General features: G+C 41.2%; 1 protein-coding gene across 1 annotated transcript in view; it reads left to right on the top strand.

Moving 5' to 3' along the window:
- Window positions 1-19,028, top strand: part of LOC129248733 (cell adhesion molecule Dscam2-like) — a 177,557-nt gene extending 158,529 nt beyond the window's left edge. The window contains 9 exon segments of the mRNA XM_054888350.1: window positions 2,576-2,767; window positions 2,874-3,338; window positions 3,421-4,773; window positions 6,278-6,556; window positions 6,635-6,813; window positions 6,867-7,125; window positions 7,194-7,781; window positions 12,527-12,614; window positions 17,440-19,028. Of these exon segments, the coding sequence (XP_054744325.1) occupies window positions 2,576-2,767; window positions 2,874-3,338; window positions 3,421-4,773; window positions 6,278-6,556; window positions 6,635-6,813; window positions 6,867-7,125; window positions 7,194-7,781; window positions 12,527-12,614; window positions 17,440-18,376 (4,340 nt within the window). The 3' untranslated portion in view covers window positions 18,377-19,028.

The following is a 19,028-nucleotide window of genomic DNA, read 5'->3' as shown; positions in this document are numbered from 1 at the left end:
GAAGTAGCTTTGGTTTTCCCAAATGTAGATTTCCCCAAATGTATGATATTTAAACTTGCAATATCCGCAGATGTAGCGAAAAAGAGCAAGGCAACTGAGAAGGAGGTGCTGAGATAACTCCGCCTTGTCTTCCGGACAGTTTCTGCAGAAAGGACTTGAAGCAATTCCAAATCTCACCACATGTAAGTGTCCACAATTTCTGGTAAGAATACCTACCAAATTGGTGAGCTGTGGCTTTTAGTTGTTCTCTCGAGCGCTTTCGATTTACTCGAGACCACAATGATCTCACGACTTTGCTCGTTTGCTCATTAGTTCAGCACTCGCAGAGTTGACTGGAGGCCAATCTTTTCAGGAGCAGACCACAGGCTTGCAAGTGAACCTCAATCTTCTCATTTTTCGGTTGAAACCGTTTCGAGAGTCCCCTGTCTGGCCAACTGATCAGCCTAGCAGTTTCCCTCTATGCCACTGTGACTGCGAACCCACATGAGCCTAATATTTAAGTATTCGGATATCATCAAGAGAGAAGTTAGGCCTTCGCCAACTAATTTCTAACGCAGAACGTACAGTAATTACCAAATTTAGCAACCAGTCTACTCCTTCCTTAAATACGGCTACCTCCGCTTGGAAAACACTACAGTGGTCCGGAAGCCTTAATTTAATGGGAACCTCCTCGCAGAATACTCCCCCACCAACTGTTTCATCCAATTCAAAGCCATCCGTAAACATGCTTGCTATGCTCTGTCCCCAAAAGTTGCACACCGCCAACTCCTCCCGTAAAGGAATATAAGTAAAAAAGTACCGCTCGGACGCAGCGAGGATGTGCAATGATTCAGCTCCATGGAGATTAACTCAAAGTTTTTAAGAATACTAGAACATTCGTAGCTTAAGTCTAGCTTATGACCCGAACACCTTAATCTGATCGCGATGCGTGCAGCGGCAGTTTTCCCTGCAGTATCCACAGGTATTACATTAAGCATAGCGTTGAGTAGGGTAGTAGAGTAGGGAATAGAGTAGGAGGGGTCCAAAGCGCCCAACTAATTCAATTTAAGGCAGACCTTTAGGCCCTCTTCTTAACTGATGTCGTCCTCTGTCAAGTATGAGTCCCAGGTACTTTATCCAGCTATTGATATTTTATATTTCATCGTAAATAAGACGTGCTCCGTCTTCAGATGATTTATCGAGAAAGCGCAATTTGCTGACAGTATCTAAAAACTTCCCTCTGCCAATAAGAGCAACGTCATCTGTGTAAGCAATCACCTTGCATCCTCTTCTCTCCAGCTCCTCAAGGAAGTCGTTAAGCACAACAACCCAGAGTAGTGGCGAGAGAACATCGCCTTGCGGAATGCCTCTGCTCACTTGGCGGTAAAGAGAACCGCTGCCTTACTCTGTCACGACCGTTTTATCGCTAATTATTTAATGTGTAAGCCTAATCATCAAACAAACAGCCCCTTGACTTCATTTTCTTCTTCTCACATAAGTTCCTTTAGCAACTAAAACTAATATTAAAAAAGTAGAGGGCTTCGTTGGAGTTCGTATTAAAATGAACAAGCGGTCGCAGAATCTCTCTTGCCCACAAGCTAAACTTTCAGTTATACTTTCCATTGGCCATGTTACTAAGAATTCAAGTCTTCTTTAGGCCCACATAAACTTGCTCTGTAAGTTTTTCATCATGCTCAAAAACATTGACGATAATAGCATCCGACCCGATAACTTTTTGAGTACCCTAGAAAAACATTTGACTGAAGAAAAGTGGGCGCTTATATGCTAATTATATGTGCTGTACGGAGCCATCGGCACAGTCGAGTGAATCATGGCCCAACAGCTCCATCGACTAAATTATGTATCGAGAATAAATAAGGGTGCTACATATCTTAATATGGTGCTTGCTGTGTCCGAGGAAGAAGAAAGACCTTTAACTGTTGAAATAATCAAGTGGAGAAGGAAAATGACATTTCTCAATAACGATAACTAGCACAAGATGTTGTCCGGATGCAGTGCATAAGAAAAAATAAGTAGGTAATGCTACCGTTTACTGGTGATAAATTTACTATGGTAACTGTGGACGCAGAAATTATTGCATTGGTGGTTTAGCACCAGCAAAACCCACCAAAACCATATAGTTGGAATAATGAACTGGCATTGGGTAACAAATAAAAAGGCACTGGGTTCACTTGAATTTTCAAAACATATAAGCGATTATTCTGCGGTAAAAGGACATTCAACTAGGCATTCATGGGTGCATGAAAGATCTCCTGCGACTGCAAAGAACGATAAAGTTCAGAATTATATGTTTATGCTCGGGAAAAATAACTGGTGCAACTTCCCAAAGGAGTCACGGATGAGTTTGTGGTCTCGATGCGAGTGCTCTAATAATTAATAATTTTAGAGACTTAGAAAAAAAGGAGCTGTTTTAAGTAGGCAAACCATTACCAGAGGAATTACTGCGACGGGTTAGACAAACTTATTCTTCGACGTCTCTACCTTGAGTAAAATATGGAATATTGAAAACTGTAGACATATTCACTTTCATGCTTGTCTTCATCTATTCTTATCTATTTTTTGTTTTTACCAACAGGTGATTCAGGAGAATATCGTGAACTCAGCTATGGCATTGGCAACGGCAATTCGCAATCAGTAATCGAAACTTACAACAACGGTTCACTGATTATTCCTAAAGTGGGACGAGAGCACGAGGGCAGTTATCTGTGTCAAGCGAGTAACGGCATTGGCGCTGGTTTGAGTACGCTTATCAAACTAACTGTGCACGGTGAGCCCAAGCCACGACACAAATATATTACATAACCTTTATATTTAGAATTGAGATGAATGTCAAATGTTTCTACACTTCTCATCGTCTTCTTTTCTCTTCGCAGTCGGCCCATCTGTAACGGTTTCAAAGAAGCAGGTTTCCGTCCGTCGTGGTGATCGTGTCACACTACGCTGCGAAGCTGATGGTGATCAACCGCTAAATATAACATGGCGTGCCAAGGCTAACCATATCGATCCGTCTTACGATATTCGCTATCATATTAAAGATTCACCTCTTAGCCGTGGCACAGTTTCGGAAATGACAATCCTTCAGACTATCCTTAATGATCGTGGCGAATATACTTGCATCGCTACCAACAATTATGGTCATGATCGGGCGGTAATTCATTTACAAGTTCAGGAGCCACCAAATTTCCCCGTTAATCTGCATGTCACTGATTTGGGCAGCCGATCGGTAACGCTGGCGTGGTCGCCTAATGATCAGGACTCGATTTTTATGAGCAATGGCGGCAATAATAGGGACTCTCAGCCGATATCGAACTATATTTTGCAGTACAAAAAGGCTGGCGGTAGTTAATTGATTTTACTATATTCAACTATCTTTTTATGTGCACAACTTTGTTGTAATTAACTTTTTAATTTACATTATAGATGTCTGGCATGAGCACAATAATCAAAAATTGCTGCCCGGCGATAAGACAACTGCCCAAATTGGTTCTCTACGCCCCGCGCAGGCCTATCACTTCCGCCTCTATGCCGAGAATCATTTGGGTACTAGTGCCCCGAGTGACATATTACTCGTCCAAACCGACGCTGAAGTGCCAAGTGGCCGGCCGCAGGACGTTTCTGCAGAACCACTAGGGCCTCAACAATTACTCATCACTTGGCGTCCACCAGAACGTGACACATGGAATGGCGAACTATTGGGTTATACGATTGCTTACCAGAAGCATGGCGCACCAGATAGCGTACAAAATTTCACTAAAGTCAGCAGTTTAGGTGGCGAAGGTCTCAACGATTTCCGTCTTACAGCTTTGGAGAAGTACACCCAGTATGCCATATCTGTGTCTGCTTTCAATGTGAAAGGTGATGGACCACCCAGTGAAGTTACTATGGGCCATACTTTGGAAGATGTGCCATCAGCGCCCCCTCAAGGCGTCACCTGTATTGCACTCACAGCACAAAATATACAAATTTCATGGCAATCACCGCCCAAAGAGTCCAATCATGGCATTATACAAGGTTATAAGTTGCTCTACGAGCCCGGTAATATCGAATCAGAGTATGGCACGCGCGAAACCAAGATCACATCAGCGCTGAGCACTGTTTTGCATGGTCTGCAACCTTTCACAAATTACAGCGTTCAAGTATTGGCATTTACGCGTGCCGGTGAGGGTGTGCTCAGCCCTACCGTCTCTTGTACTACAGAAGAGGCGGTCCCAGATGCACCCGAGCGCGTTAAGTCGGTCGTAAGTAGTGAGTCTTCTGTGATCATCAGCTGGTTGCCTCCACGACGCCCTAATGGAATTGTTACAAAATATAATGTCTACATACGTATACTGGACAAAGGCCAGGAGTTGAAGATACTCAAAGAGGTATTGCCGGCAAACAATCGTCACTTTGAAGCTAAAGATTTGATGGTGCGCGAGACTTACGAAGCTTGGGTTACGGCCTCGACGCGTGTAGGACAAGGACCCAGCACGCCAGTCATCAAATTGGTGCCAAGCAACTCGGTACCAGCTGCCATCATTTCATTTAGTCAAACATTGAGCGTCAGTTGGCGTGTGGATCTTAAATTAGCTTGCGTTTTCGTTGGCAACCCCAAGCCCAATGCCGAGTGGAAAGTGTTGAATGCGCGTTCTAAAAAGCATTTCCGCTTGGAGGTGAGCAATGATAATACACTAACATTGCGTAATATACAACGCTCGCACGAAGGAAACTATTCGTGTGTGGTGCGAAATTCGATTGGTTCGGATCACATTGTCTATCAGGTATACGTACAAGGTGGGTAAAAACTGCGATAAAAAATATGTACTTATAGAAAAATTTAGAACCAGAAAATATTTAGCTTTGATGGCTGATGAAGCTCTTGATCCGAACATACTGCTCATACTCCCGCTACTACTTTAGATCCATTGGTAAAGGAAATTGAATGGAACTATTTCTGTTATATGCAGAGTTGCTGCACAATATAGTTTCGGTAGTGCCCGGACTCGAAACCCATTGTGGGCACGAAACACCAAAAAAGATAGAAATAGTTTTTTATAACAGGCAATGGTAAACCTGCAAGTACATTTCTGCCATGAAAAATTTTCTAATGAAACCCATCTGCCGTTCGGAGGCAGCCAACTTACTGTCTTTAATAGCTTATAAATCTCTTGTAGATGCCTTAAGGGATAGTATTGTCGTTGTATCAGCATAAATATTCCCCACATTTGTTTGGGGAATGTTGCTGGAGTGATAGTCCTTGGCCGAATATAAATTCAGGTCGTTCCGTTAATATGCAACCGATAGTCATTGGATCGCAAGGAATGACCTTTCAAACATTTTTAAGTCAATCCTTTGAGTCAATAGCCTCTGGAGTAACAAGTTATTGCTTTTCTTTGGTTTTACACTTGCCCCTTTCTAAATCCCCAGACAAAGTGTCATAGCCTAAGTAGGTAGATGAAATGGCTGAAGTACCACTCCGGCACTCCCGTTTTGATACCACTATGAGACCTCCAACAGGAATATATCTACAATCAGCCAGGGCGGTTGATATAATGAAGAAGACTGATGGGACTTAGGTTGGCGCAGTGCCTCAGGCTGTCGAAGAAAGGAGCACCCAGTTACCGTAATCGTCTAGCTGCCGAACCCGGGCATTTAAAGAGAAAGTGTTCAATAGTCTCCTTTTCTGAAAGGTTCCCACAGCTTCTGCGGTGGAAATTAAATGGCAAATCGATATTTTTTGCGAGTGTGCTGATCGCCCAATGGCCGGTAAACACAGCTAAAAGTTTGGAAAGTGACATGAAGTCCCCAAGACTTTCTGAGTCCTCTATCTATTGTAATGGGGTAAGAGAGCTTCATCTTTCCTGCGCTTTCCTGAGAAATAAGTTGTGCGATTCCCCTTTAACAACAGTTTCCCCTACCGATGGCTGTGTAGGAGGCCCCTGAGGCCAATTCAGTACCCTTCCTGGCAAACTCATCAGCAATTTCATTCCCTTCTATGTTCCTATGCTCTGGAACTCAGATCAGAGAAATGTTACCTGCACACCCAAAAGATTTGATCTCCTTCTTACAGGAGTTGACTATTTGGGATCTGCATCATGACGTCGCCAGAGCCTTGATCGCGGCGTGACTATGGGAGAAAATGTAAATATCTCTCTCGCTCCCACGTTCCCTAAGCATTTTGCATGCCTGCCGGATCGCAAAGAGTTCTGCCTGAAACACTAGCAGTATTCTGCAGCGTAAAGGAGATAGATAAATTAGCTCATTCATAGCATTCTAGCATATATTTTAATTTCCATAGTGCCACCATCTGCTCCAGTCCTGTCCATAATCGGAAGCACCACTAACTCTGTATCGCTGCAGTGGCGTGTGGAAGACATAGGTGGCGCTCCACTGAGGGGTTTCACAATGACTTACCGTAAGGAGTTTGGCGACTGGGAAGAGATACAACTCGATCGACGCGTTAATTCCCATTTGATTGAAAGTTTGGACTGTGGCACACGATACCAATTCAATATGGTAACATACAACAAAATTGGAACCAGTGAAACAAGTGCAATTGAAACCGCGAAAACAAAGGGTACGGAATATATTTATTAATTTTTAATTTATTACACCTACTTAAAAAATCTTGTGTGTTGCATACAAATATTCGCAGGAAATAAACCAATCGCACCACATAAACAAAGCCTGATACGCTCAAACATAACATCCTCATTACTAGAGCTATCCTCTTGGCAAGATGGCGGCTGTCCGATACAGTATTTCAGCATTGAGTTCAGGCGCTATGGTATTTCGAGTGATTGGATAATCGTCTCTAGCCGAATAGAGACACACGTATGTATCTTTCCTGTGGGATATATCTTAGATATAATCTTCTCTGCTTGCAGACACGCTACATAATTGGTGATTTGGAGCCGGGCACCGCTTACAACTTGCGCGTTGCTGCACATAACAATGCAGGCTCAACTATTAAGGAGTACTACTTTGAAACCTTACACTTCAACGGCCTCTCTGCTGAATTGGATCATAGCGATTTACCCGAAGTGCGCACACTTTTCCGGGACGTACACCTGATAGCGGTTATAATTACATCCGTATTTGGCACGATCTTGGCTATAATTGGTGCTTGTATTTGCTTCAAGAACTGTTAGTACAATGCTAATTTAAATTTCATGATTGATAAAATTTAATAGTGCATTTCTTTTAATTTCCAGATCCCCGCCAGCTATTTGCACGGAACGTCGACTCGATGCGGCCACATGGCGCTGATGGCAAGGATATACAACATCGTGAACAATACTACGGTACGGTACGCAAATCATGCCAGCAATCACCACCTGAATCGGTTGCTGGGCTTGAACGCATACCTGAATACTCTGAAGATATCTATCCTTACGCTACATTCCATTTACCAGAACATGAAAACCAATCGGCTAACATACCGCTCAGCCGCAAAGGAGGCTTACCAGCAATGTACGACCCACGTGGTGGTGTCACCGATGACAATACCCTCTCCAGCACAGGTGCCAAAGTGAAACGTTCCGTTTCGACGGGCATTGGTAGCAGCAGCTCGAATGCGAATTTAGCCGGCGGACCAGGCGCAGCGTCGGGCGAGTGTAGTCATACGAATACTGAAAAGCGGCATAAGCGACGCTCAAAAGCAATCAAATCTGAGTCGGAGGAGTACGACAGCTTGAATAGCGATAGTGATTTGAGTGGTGAGCGGATGCGAGAGAGAGAGCGCGAAGAAAGCCGCAGCGGACGAGAGTCCTCGTCGCACTTAGACGATGGTGGCTTCAATCGTAAGTATACAAGAAATTATACTTCACATCTAGACACCCCGGTGGGGCTATTTCAAGCTTAAAAGCTCGAAAAAAGGCACGGTGTTGGGACGCTTAATATTGTTTGTATATGTAGGTTCATTAATCTAGTCAAAGCTAGGCCGCCGAAACGAAAGCTCTTCATCTGCTGTTTTTATTAAGAATAAAAAATAATTCATTATATGGTGCCGAAATCGTCTTACCACCACAAGCTGGTGGATTCTGCAACTTGGTTGTTTCTACCGAATTGATCTAATGTATGCATAACAGATGAAGAACCTGTCCATAATATGCTGAGGTAAACAAGCGGGCACTTTCTGGGAAGATTTGTCACAAAAATTAAATATTCTACCGTACCCTTATAATTTCTCTTAAAAGTCCTTATCTGCTCTTGAAAAGCTTCCTGATTACAAATAATGTACAGCAATGGATATAGAGATCCGATAGTTCCCATCAATAGGAAACTACACAAGGCCATTTTGAAACTCAAAATATCACATCGCAAGAAAAAAACTATTGGAGTCGTTGCGATTGGACGAACTTATCGTCATCTTCTCCTTTGCAAATCCGCTGCAGCTCTTCGTTAACAACCATCCACAAGCCGGATTGGGTCATACACTTTCCGTAAGACTTTTCTCTCCAAAGTTCGGAGATTTTGTTCATCCTTGATTGACATTACGTCATACGTCACAAAAGGTCTTACTATTGTTTTGAAAATATTGTATTTACAGCTGTGTGAGAGTAGTGCGGAGTTTAGTAATTTTAGGTTGGTGTAGAATACTCTATTAGCTTCAACAAGTTGACCTTGGACACAGTCCTGAACACTATTGACATTTTTTAGTAGTACCACCAGGTACTTGAAAACCTGTACTCCTTCAAAAATGTGCTCCCCAATAGTTATATTTTCAAGCTTCCGCCTTTCAACATCGCTTGACATTTTCACGTATTTGGTCTTATCGGCGTTGATATGGAGCCTGACAACATTTGCTTTTGGTTCGATGTTAGAGGAAAGTTAACTCATGTACTTTCGGAGCGGCTGAATAGATTACCGGATTTCATATCGTCCTTGATTGCGTAGTCCAATAGCAAATTGAACATTGTTGTTGATAAAGTGTCGCCTTACTTGGCACCACTTTCGATGGCAAATTGTTCGGAGGTCCAGGTTTTGGTGTTCTTAAGGTTAGCCAAATGAGTAGTTAAGCGTAATATTTTTTTTGTTTATACCGATTGATCGGTGATTGATGTTGTTTTACAAATGGAGAGACCTACAGTTTTAAGCCGGCTCCGGACGGCAAATGGTTTTTATGAGGGCCTTTTTTCGTGACAGAAATATAATCATAAGTTTGTCACTGCCTGCCGAGGGCTGACCGCTATTAGAACCAACTTTTTCTTCATTTGATGTTTCACAGAGATTCGAACCTATGTTCTCTCCGAGTTCCGAATCTTAGTCACGCACCACTCATTCAGCTACGGCGGCCGCCAAGGTGGTTTAAGGTGTTGTTACGCTAATGAATTATTGAATTCGCATTAGTAGCCTTTCAAAGCTGCCCAGTGAATGTAAAGCGTATGTATCTAACACTGTCTTCGCTGCCTTGGAGAGTCCATAGACAGTAAATACATAATTCTCTGCCTGTTTATTGAAAACGTCATACCCCACCATATAGAGTGAAAGCCTCCACTAGCTTTTTAATTTCAGGACCTCCTTTATAATCTGACTAAAAAGTGCTAACGGCGATAGGCACACCAGCTCTTAGGAAAAAATCGGGGCTATATATTACTATTATTAATATTATTATCATTGAAACATACAGCATTGTGATCCCTGGCATTGTGCTTGCTCCCTATAATTGGAGGCTTCTCCTTGGACATTTTGTTTCATACCACCAAAAGATTTCGAGTCGCACGACATAGGCGAATAAGACTTCACCTTACGAGAACTGTATATTCGTAAAGCTAGTGTTCTGGCATTTCATCGCCTAGCTCGCATAAACGCCAGACACTTATTTCTGTTGACCCTAGTTTCCTGAAAAGATAACATAGACTAGCAATGTATCCAGCGAGAGTTCGGAAGTTTTCTCTATCCAGATTTAATATCCTGCTTGATGCTAGTTACACTGGTTTGTCAGCCTCTATCTTGAACTTTCCAGCCAGCCCCTTATGAATTCTGTGTCTTCGGAGTCGTTGATAGCTTTCTTTATGTGGGCTTATATAAGCACAAAAAGGCATCCTGGTGAGGGCTCTAACCCACGCTTCCATATATTTCCTTTAAAGTTACCAAATTCAAGGTTGAAGATACTTTATCTTTTAGATATTGATTGGATTTAAGAGATCTTTCTACAATATATCCCGGTGGCCGCCGTAGCCGAATGGGTTGGTGCGTGATTACCATTCGGAATTTACAGAGAGGTCGTTGGTTCGAATCTCGGTGAAAGCAAACTTAATAAAAACATTTTGCTAATAGCGGTCGCCCCTCGACAGGCAATGGCAAACCTCCGAGTGTATTTCTGCCATGAAAAAGCTCCTCATAAAAATATCTGCCGTTCGTAGTCGGCTTGAAACTGTAGGTCCCTCCTTTTGTGGATCAACATCAAGACGCACACCACAAATAGGAGGAAGAGCTCGGCCAAACACCTAACAGAAGTGTACGCGCCAATTATTTATTTATTTTTTTAAAGTATTTTTTAAGCTCAATAATAAAATATTGTTCTTGCATTTCTCATATTTCTGAGCTCCCTCGAAAACTTTAGTACCGAGAGGTACCCTCAATCTACCTCCATAACGCCTACGGGAGTTAACCTTTCCTTTTGTGAGATCATTTCGTCCACCTATTCATTTGTGGCAACCTCCATACTGAGATTGATTTCACCTTGTGAAATGGCTACCAATCAAAGTAGTCGTTTGTGGATTCTTGTATATATATAGAAAATCTACTGAATCTACTGTGAATAAAATCCAGCGGTGTTTAAGCACAGATATTCAGTGCGAGTAACTTCGGCTACCACGCCATCAGCAAAATTGTGCCTGCTAATTTAATTAATTTTTTTTTATATCACCTATACAATCTCGGCTTTTCACAAGCAAACCGCTGTCATAACTCAGGTTACGTCAGCAAATCAGCTGATTCCTTCGCTGAGAGCCAGTTAACGGTCTAATGTTGGTCGCACCTTTAAGTCTCTTCGCCGTGAGTGTGATATCCTTCAATCTTTAATGATCACGCCATCCCTTTCTGACACCTTGCTTAAGTCTGCCCCCACAGTAAAGACGTTTCAAACCAGAAGACTAAATGTGGGTTTCCTTTCTCTCTCACAAATATTTGTAGTGCCGAAGGGGCGTATATCTATAGCTCAACCTTAAAATACGAGTTTGGCTTCCGCTTATAGAACCTTTTTTGAAAAATTTGCTTCACTAAAGTCCATTTTTTGGGAGTCTCGATAGTGAGTTCCTGGCATGCCCTGTAAAGTAAACCGGCATCGAAATTCATTTATGTCTTTCTTGATAAGAATATATGCCAGGATGTGGCTCACACACTTCATTCCAGTATTTGCTTAGATGCAGAAGTTGCGACACATGTTCTTGACATTTTCTACCTTTGACGTTTGCATTGATTTCTTCCTTATAGAAATATATTTTTGGCGGTATTTTGCTGTTTTGGTTTATGATAGATGACTGCAGAGATCATCTGACCACGACACTAAAAAGGCGAGTACTTTAAAGTGAGGAGTATAGATTACACTTACCTCTTCGCTGTACCCTTTTCAGCTACACCTGCTTGCCACCCTCTGTAGAAGAATATTTCCATTTTTAGGCTACACTAGTCCCACTCTTTCACTCCCGACATACCTTACCTCATCTGCCTTATTATAGCCTCTCATGGACAGGGTCACCTTTTGAATTCTTGCCTGTTTCATTACACTGAAAATTAGCCTCTTCTGGTAACTTTCATAACTTTGCCAACCAGGCTAATAAAACTTTTGTTTCTTCTTTCTTTCTTCGGGTTTCTGTGTAGCAATTCTATGATATTTGTAAGATATGCCTCAAGCTACAAAGACGAATCAATTACTATTTAAAAATCTTCTCCACGTTAAGGCAAGACAATTTTTCGGTTTGTGTAATTCAAAAATTTACGCTGACTCGGCCTTCAGACCTGGATCCGAGCTGGAAGACAGGCAAAATGTGTTTCTTGCAGTTGGTTATACCAACTTAATTTGTTCAACAGATTATCGTGAGTGGAGCCAGTTTGGCACCAAAGTCAGATGAAAGGTTGGTTGAGATTACACTGTGCGACCAAAATCAACTTTTTTTGTTATCCAGGAAATTTTCATTTGCGAAAAGGAAACAATACTTTTTTAATAGCTGGATCTATACGCTTTCGTTCGACGTTCATAATATTATTATAGAGTGCGCTAAAGTATTTAAATCCTTTTTTTGAAAATTTTGTACTTTTATACTTAGAGTCCTTTAAAATATTTAATTAGTGAGAAAATGAAAAACTGAGTATGCAGCATTGCCATGTAAAATCTATAGTGTCACGTGTATATGACAATTTTCCGGGACAACTTTTACTATCCCACGGTGCTATCGATTGGAAAGTACTTGTGGATACATTTTACCCGTTGGCTCCATAGGGCGATAATGTTTTAACCAGTTTCTCTTTTCCTGTTCCAAGATATCCTATTTTAGTAAAGATACTTTCATTCAGTGAATTTATTATTTCACTTTACTTTCAGCTCACGGCCACAGTCCTCTCGGTGGCGGCAATGGAGGAGGCAATAAGGAACGCCTTTCAGTATTCAGTAGGCCTCAACTTCATAGTAAGTTAGTACCTGTTTTAACTAATTAACACTTTTTGAGATTTTGCAAGCAATTCAAATACTAACCCTTCACCGACCCGTAGTACAATCGCCACTACCACTAAATATCAGTAAAGTCATCAAGCCACAATCAATTTTATTACTTACCACTTCAAACCATTGATCCGCCAACAGTAACCCAATCAATACACATTAGACATTAATTACGTCCTCACTACAGACACCACCACCACCACCAATACACGTAAACATTTGCCAAAAATAGACGTCTAGTCAATATTGTGTTTTACAGTGTTTTAAGTAATTTTGCATAAATACAAATGTATATGTTCAGAAAATATTATGCCGATTCACAAGAAAGACTCCAAGAAAGAGAACTCACGCAATTCTAAACCGCCGAAACTAGCATCTGCTACGCCAACTGCACTCAAATCTACACGCACCTTTTTCCAAGCCATAATTTCCACTGCCATGCATGTTCCCGAACGCCAACCACCTCCACCAGATCCCTCCAGCACTTCTCAGTATGTGCAAACACCAATCACAGCAAAGCAATGCAGTTCACTTGCGGCCGCAGCAGGTGTGGCGGCAGCAGCTAAAGCGGGCAACAAGAAGCCGAAAATTCATGGTCAACCCACACAAACGCGACAATTGCATCAACTGTTGCCGCAACGCTCAACGGTGACATCACCACAGAAATTCCAGCAGCACCATCACCAACAACAACCACGCAATGTACAGCTGATCACCACACCCGCTCGTCCCCTCTCACCTTCGCCACCATATCGTTTCGCTTCGTCCACATCATCAACATCTACTTCATCCAAGCACGAACGTGTCACCAACACCAACACAACAACAACCATTATCACTTCGAATAATACCCCCCCTAACAACACCAGCATGCCAACCAACAATCTCGAGACAATCACGTGCAACAATCCACCATCACGAATAAGTCCCCAAGCATTGGTTAGCACAACCAACACCCCAACAAATGTCATCAACAACAGTGTGAAGCCGCCAAATTCGCGCAGCGGTAGTAGTAGTAGCGATAGCATCGGATACCACAAGCGCTCGCTTTCCAATAGGCAAGCCAATTTGTTGTAGTCGATGTGTTTACCAAAACTAATACCTGAATACATAGATATGCACTACACCAACACATACTTGTATACTTACACGTTCACATCATAAAAAAATATATTTTAATACTTAGCTGAATGTTCTGTTTTAGATCTGTGTATATGTATGCATACATACATCTATAAGCATAAGTAAATACTCACACACATACATATATCGTTCCATGTAGATGTAAAGGCTAAACCATCGGCTGATTTCATTTAATAAAATGTGCCAAGCGTTAGCAAGTTTACTGATAGGAAAGCCAGTACGTTTGCCTTGTACCCTCAAAAAATGCTTACACCTCATTTCATTAAAAACATCATAGCCGGTTTTATATGCTTTTAGTGCTTTATCCAATGCAAAACATGGCAACACTGCTTGCGATAGTGGCCAAAGCGAGAAAAAAGGAAGGCACTTACTTTCTATAGGCATCATCGATTCGCCAAGCGTTAGCAAGTGGCGAATAGATAAAGTAAAAGAGCTGCCAAAAATTTCATTTGTTTGGATGCACTTATTGAGTATTCGGAAGATCGCGTTCAGAGAGGAGAAGATTGGTTGCTTCAACCCGTTACTTGTGATGCTCGTGCCCGCTCGCCATTCTTTGTGTTCGCGTTCTTCTCAATGTAATTATTGACTGTAGGCTAAAAGCTAAACAATTGCAAGTAACGGAGTTGTCGACGGGCAACACCAAAACAAAATTTGCAGAGTTGTAGCAACAAAAGTGTTCTGTATGAACGCGAACTAATGAAAAGAGAGACAGCATTGCATATAGTGAGTTATACCAGTTTTATGTGGGTTAACCTTACTCGATAGCGGCGAATCAAGGTATATAACTTTGTTGTTGCTTTCGCATGCAAATTTTTCGTCAAGTAAGTAGAGCCCAGAGATGCATAGCGAGCAGAGAAGTGGAGAATCGAAAGCGTCTAATAACACTATAAAAAATAACACCGTTCGATATTTTCATTTATTTTTGAACGAATGAAAGGAGTGAGTACTCCAATTTGGAATATAACCCCATTCCAATAGTTTCCTCGGCTAACACTGTAGAACTCCATCCTATCAATTCAGTTTTGCCTCATATTTTGGATGGTCCATCACCTATTTCAGATATAACGTGATAAATATTGATTTCAAGTGCCTGAATCAGTTCTGAATAATATAGGCCTTAGAAATTGTACGCAATGTTATTCTGAAAATGCCCAATGTCTTCAGGGCGAATATTTCGATGAGTAACTCTTCCAGTACGGCCAAAACCAAGTACCGCCGAACCTATTTCCTGAAATTTGTAAATCGTTTTATACACATATGAATTTTTATATTTCAAAGTAACAATTTTTTTATAAATATTAATAACAAAAAGTATGAAAAAGTGTGTGGTGAACTATAGACCTTGGAAATTTCTCTCTTTATCTCCTGGCGTCGACTACTCCGAACTGGAGCTTTGACAGTTGGAAAACGCAGAATCAAACAAAAAAACTCATACCGAATCCAACTAGCAACTGGCGTTTACGCCCAAACGCCCGAAAACACCCGCCCGAATCCACACGCCCGAATGTATATTTCCCCGAATTGACAGTTTCCCGAATTTTTTTGCCCGAACGTCTTCGCCCGAACCCATTTGCCCGAATCCTTTTACCCGAAAAGAAAAAAAAATTTAAAATAATTAAGAATTAGTATACACTTGAAGTACATGCAAGAAAAGAACAAAAGAGTGCTATTCCTTTATTTATTCATAACAAATGTTGTCAAAATTCTTGTGTCAAATTCATCAGTCAGTCATTCGTTCTTAATTATTCATAAAAATGGAAGACACTGGACAAGACACTGAAACGAGCCTCACAGAGCTGAGTCTTGGACGCAAAGTTAGAGCGACACCACGTCAAACCTGGATATCACTCCAAAAACGATTACGCACAATAACGGAAGAATACCAAAGATATAAAGAAGAAAACAAAATTTTGGAATACTTAACTAGTTTAGCATACAACATTCAAATATCCTAAATTCACACAATTCAATTTCTTTCACACCATGCCATATAATTAAAACTTGTTTACAAAATTTTGAATTTTAATTATTTATTAACATTTTTATATAAAATTTATTTTTATTTTTTCGGGCATTTTTCGGGAAAATTAATAAGATTCGGGTATTCGTATTCGGGCAAATTTATTCGGGTAAATTATTTTCGGGTGATTGGGTTTCGGGTGAATGTCCATTCGGGCATGTGTTTTCGGGATTTTGACCTGGAATCAGCAACTGGTAGCATCAGCTGCCGTAAACTACTCACTCTCGTCCCTCAAACACTGAAGAGAAATGTCGCTACTTCCGACTTGAGAAGAAAAGTGGCTCGCAATTAGTGAACAGTGGTACCGTTCAAACATAAATTTGTTTCAGATAAAATCCATGTTGTTTTTCATTTGGTTCCCTGTGTAATTTCACACTCATCAAAATACATTCGGTTCAGCTTCAGTCCAGTTTACCTCACCGAACCATTAACTACTTATGCCTTGTTCTCTTGTTATCTACCCCACTTCGTCGGGTCCAAAAGCCATTTTTCCATCTATTTATTAGTTCGACGTTGTTTTAAAATTTTAACAAATAACAACTTTAAGGTTGCCGAATCTATGAAAGTGGATTTGAAATATGTGAAGACAAAAAACTAGCAGGAAAGTCACCGTAATGGACTAACAAAAGCTTTACTCGGCTACCCGTGGAAACTTTATCTGCTGTCTGACGATAGAGTTGCAAGGTTGTCAAATAAAGATCATTTGTTTTTACCTATAACAATTCCGTTCACGGTTTGGGAGTCACGTACGGGCTTCAACAATAGGTTGCGCCAGCGGTGTCTGGATGATTTCCTATATAGAGTATTAGCTATCTCCAATTTATGTTAGGTAAGGTGAAGTGACTGCCCTTCAACGCATTATACCAGTTAGACATCTCCTGTAATGCCACCGGAACTATGCTATCCTTACTCTACTTGGTCCCCTCTAAGCCATGTGTGGCCTTTAAAAAGCTGGGTATACTAGCTAGGAAGCAAAAGTATAACTTCTGGGTAGAGCCGCGTTTATGTTCGAAGACAGAACAAGTTCCTCTCCTGCAGGCATACGAAGACTATACAGCGTTGATAGTTCTAATTACTGCAGTTTCCATAGAAAGGGCTGTCTGTCAGCTTAAAACGGTGCAGGTATTCCTGAAAACAGCCATGTCCGCTGAACAACTACTAGCTAGTTTAAGATTCGCAACATCTGCAATGTTGTTCAGAAGGAGTAATGTTATCAATTTATCTACTTAAAAATGTTTATTAGAACGAAATACTAAATAGGTAGGTCAGCTGCATTGCCAAAAGACTCGGGTTCTGAACCTACAAAGGAATTGAAACACAAAACTACAGAAAAAATATATTTTTATCTAGCCGACTCACGAATGAAGTCGATATCGCCTTGTTTTTTTGTATCACATTCTCCAAACTCACTCTAAAAGCATCACTATTTTCACACAAGTATATGGTTTTATCTCACTTTGCATGTTTTCCCGTATTAATTTGCATGTTTTGCTACTTTCTCTCACTCCTGTCCATGTAAATATTTAGTTGCCCAAACTTAACATCGGCTTCAATATCTTACAATTCTCTATAAAGCTAGAGAAAATCAATTTATGTAATTGTAATTAATCGTAATTTCATTTGCCTCCAACAGCAGCATGGACCCCGTGCCCTTCGACTACCGGCTCTTTGACCCGCCAGCAAAACAACCGAAACCAACAATTGCCTGTGGTGCACAGTCACAGTCGCATCTCCACCACCAACGACAAACATCATCCACATCAACATCCACATCCACATCTACCCAAAATTCAACCAACCATACAAATATGCCCAGCGGTCTATCCGGTGGCAAAATACGATCAAAAGCTGCCGATACTAATTCCAACAGCGGCAGCAACCTCCTCCTCTCCGGCGAGTTCCAATGTTCAACTAACAGCGTCCCCGCCTCGCATATTGTCCAGTCGGGTTCATATGTCGAAATTCTGAAGCATGCCGCACCACATCCTACCAACAACATGCCTACAACCCAAACACCACCAATACAGGCGTCGAATTCAAAACGCATAACAGCAGGTGGCAGCGCAAGCAGTAACGCTGTCATCGGAGGCGCAGCTCTGGCTTGTCACAATAAAAGCTATGGCGACTTTCTAACCATTACGCCACGTCGCAAAGGAAAGCTGCTCTCGTCCGGCTATGGTGACAAACATGGCGGAGCTGGTGGTGGTGCTATCGAAGGCAGCAATCAGGATAATTATCGTCATCACCTACCAACCAGCATTGAGCCGCTTCATCTATTAGGCATACCCAACGACAATATGTCCACTTTCTTTGACTATCGCGCCATGGAGACATTGAGCAATGCTGATACGTTGGCGATTGGCAGCAGTCTCTCTGGCCATGCACACGGCAAGGGCAAAACATATGACCCCAGTATATCCTGTCTGAATGCAAATCACTATGGTGATCCCACACAGAGCAGTAGCACAGGAATATCCGATGAATTCCATAATATAATCAGCGAAAAAAATCTGAGTCCTCCTTCAGCCTTCAGTGACAATAACAGCTGTCTCCCAAAGGGTAAGGTCTAAAGGCTATAGGCGGCAATTCAATGAAGATCATATCAAAATTTCGTTAAAAATTGAATATCGCATGATTCTAAACGCCGATGCGCTTACAAGTTTTAATGTTAAGGAACTGAAGAATTCTGCATATCAAGAATCGAGAATCGATGTAGCGAATATTAGAATTACTCTAAAAACAATGGCAAGAAAACAAAACAAAACAGAAAAAAAAAACAAAAAAAAATAAACCGAAACGAAACGAAGAAGAAACTAAGACTTTACTGAAGCATTTAAAAACAAGACAAATATAAATTTGAATTATTACAAAAACAAAACCAAGAAAAACAAACTCATGTAGTGCATAAATAGATATGTTTGCACTCCTAATATTATTAAACGACTGGTTTGATTTTAAGATCACAGAAAAACGTCACATAAAAATGTGCTACAAAAATAGATGAAGCGTTGCATAGACCGCGACAGCCACAAGTTGAACTATTATACACACTTATAAAGATATGTAAATGGTTATGTTTGTATGTACTAAACTAATCTGTGTAAATTAATTACGATATATTATAATTGTAGTAAGTGGAGCAATAGTTAAATTAATTAGGTGTAAAAGTTCTAATTCCTTCATAGCGGCGATCTCAAAGTGTGGGGATGCTCGTATTGGAAA

The sequence above is a fragment of the Anastrepha obliqua genome, chromosome 5, assembly GCF_027943255.1.
Source record: "Anastrepha obliqua isolate idAnaObli1 chromosome 5, idAnaObli1_1.0, whole genome shotgun sequence".
Lineage (NCBI taxonomy): Eukaryota > Metazoa > Arthropoda > Insecta > Diptera > Tephritidae > Anastrepha > Anastrepha obliqua.
The sequence above is the reverse complement of the archived record's forward strand: the minus strand, read 5'-3'. Positions and strand labels throughout refer to the sequence as shown.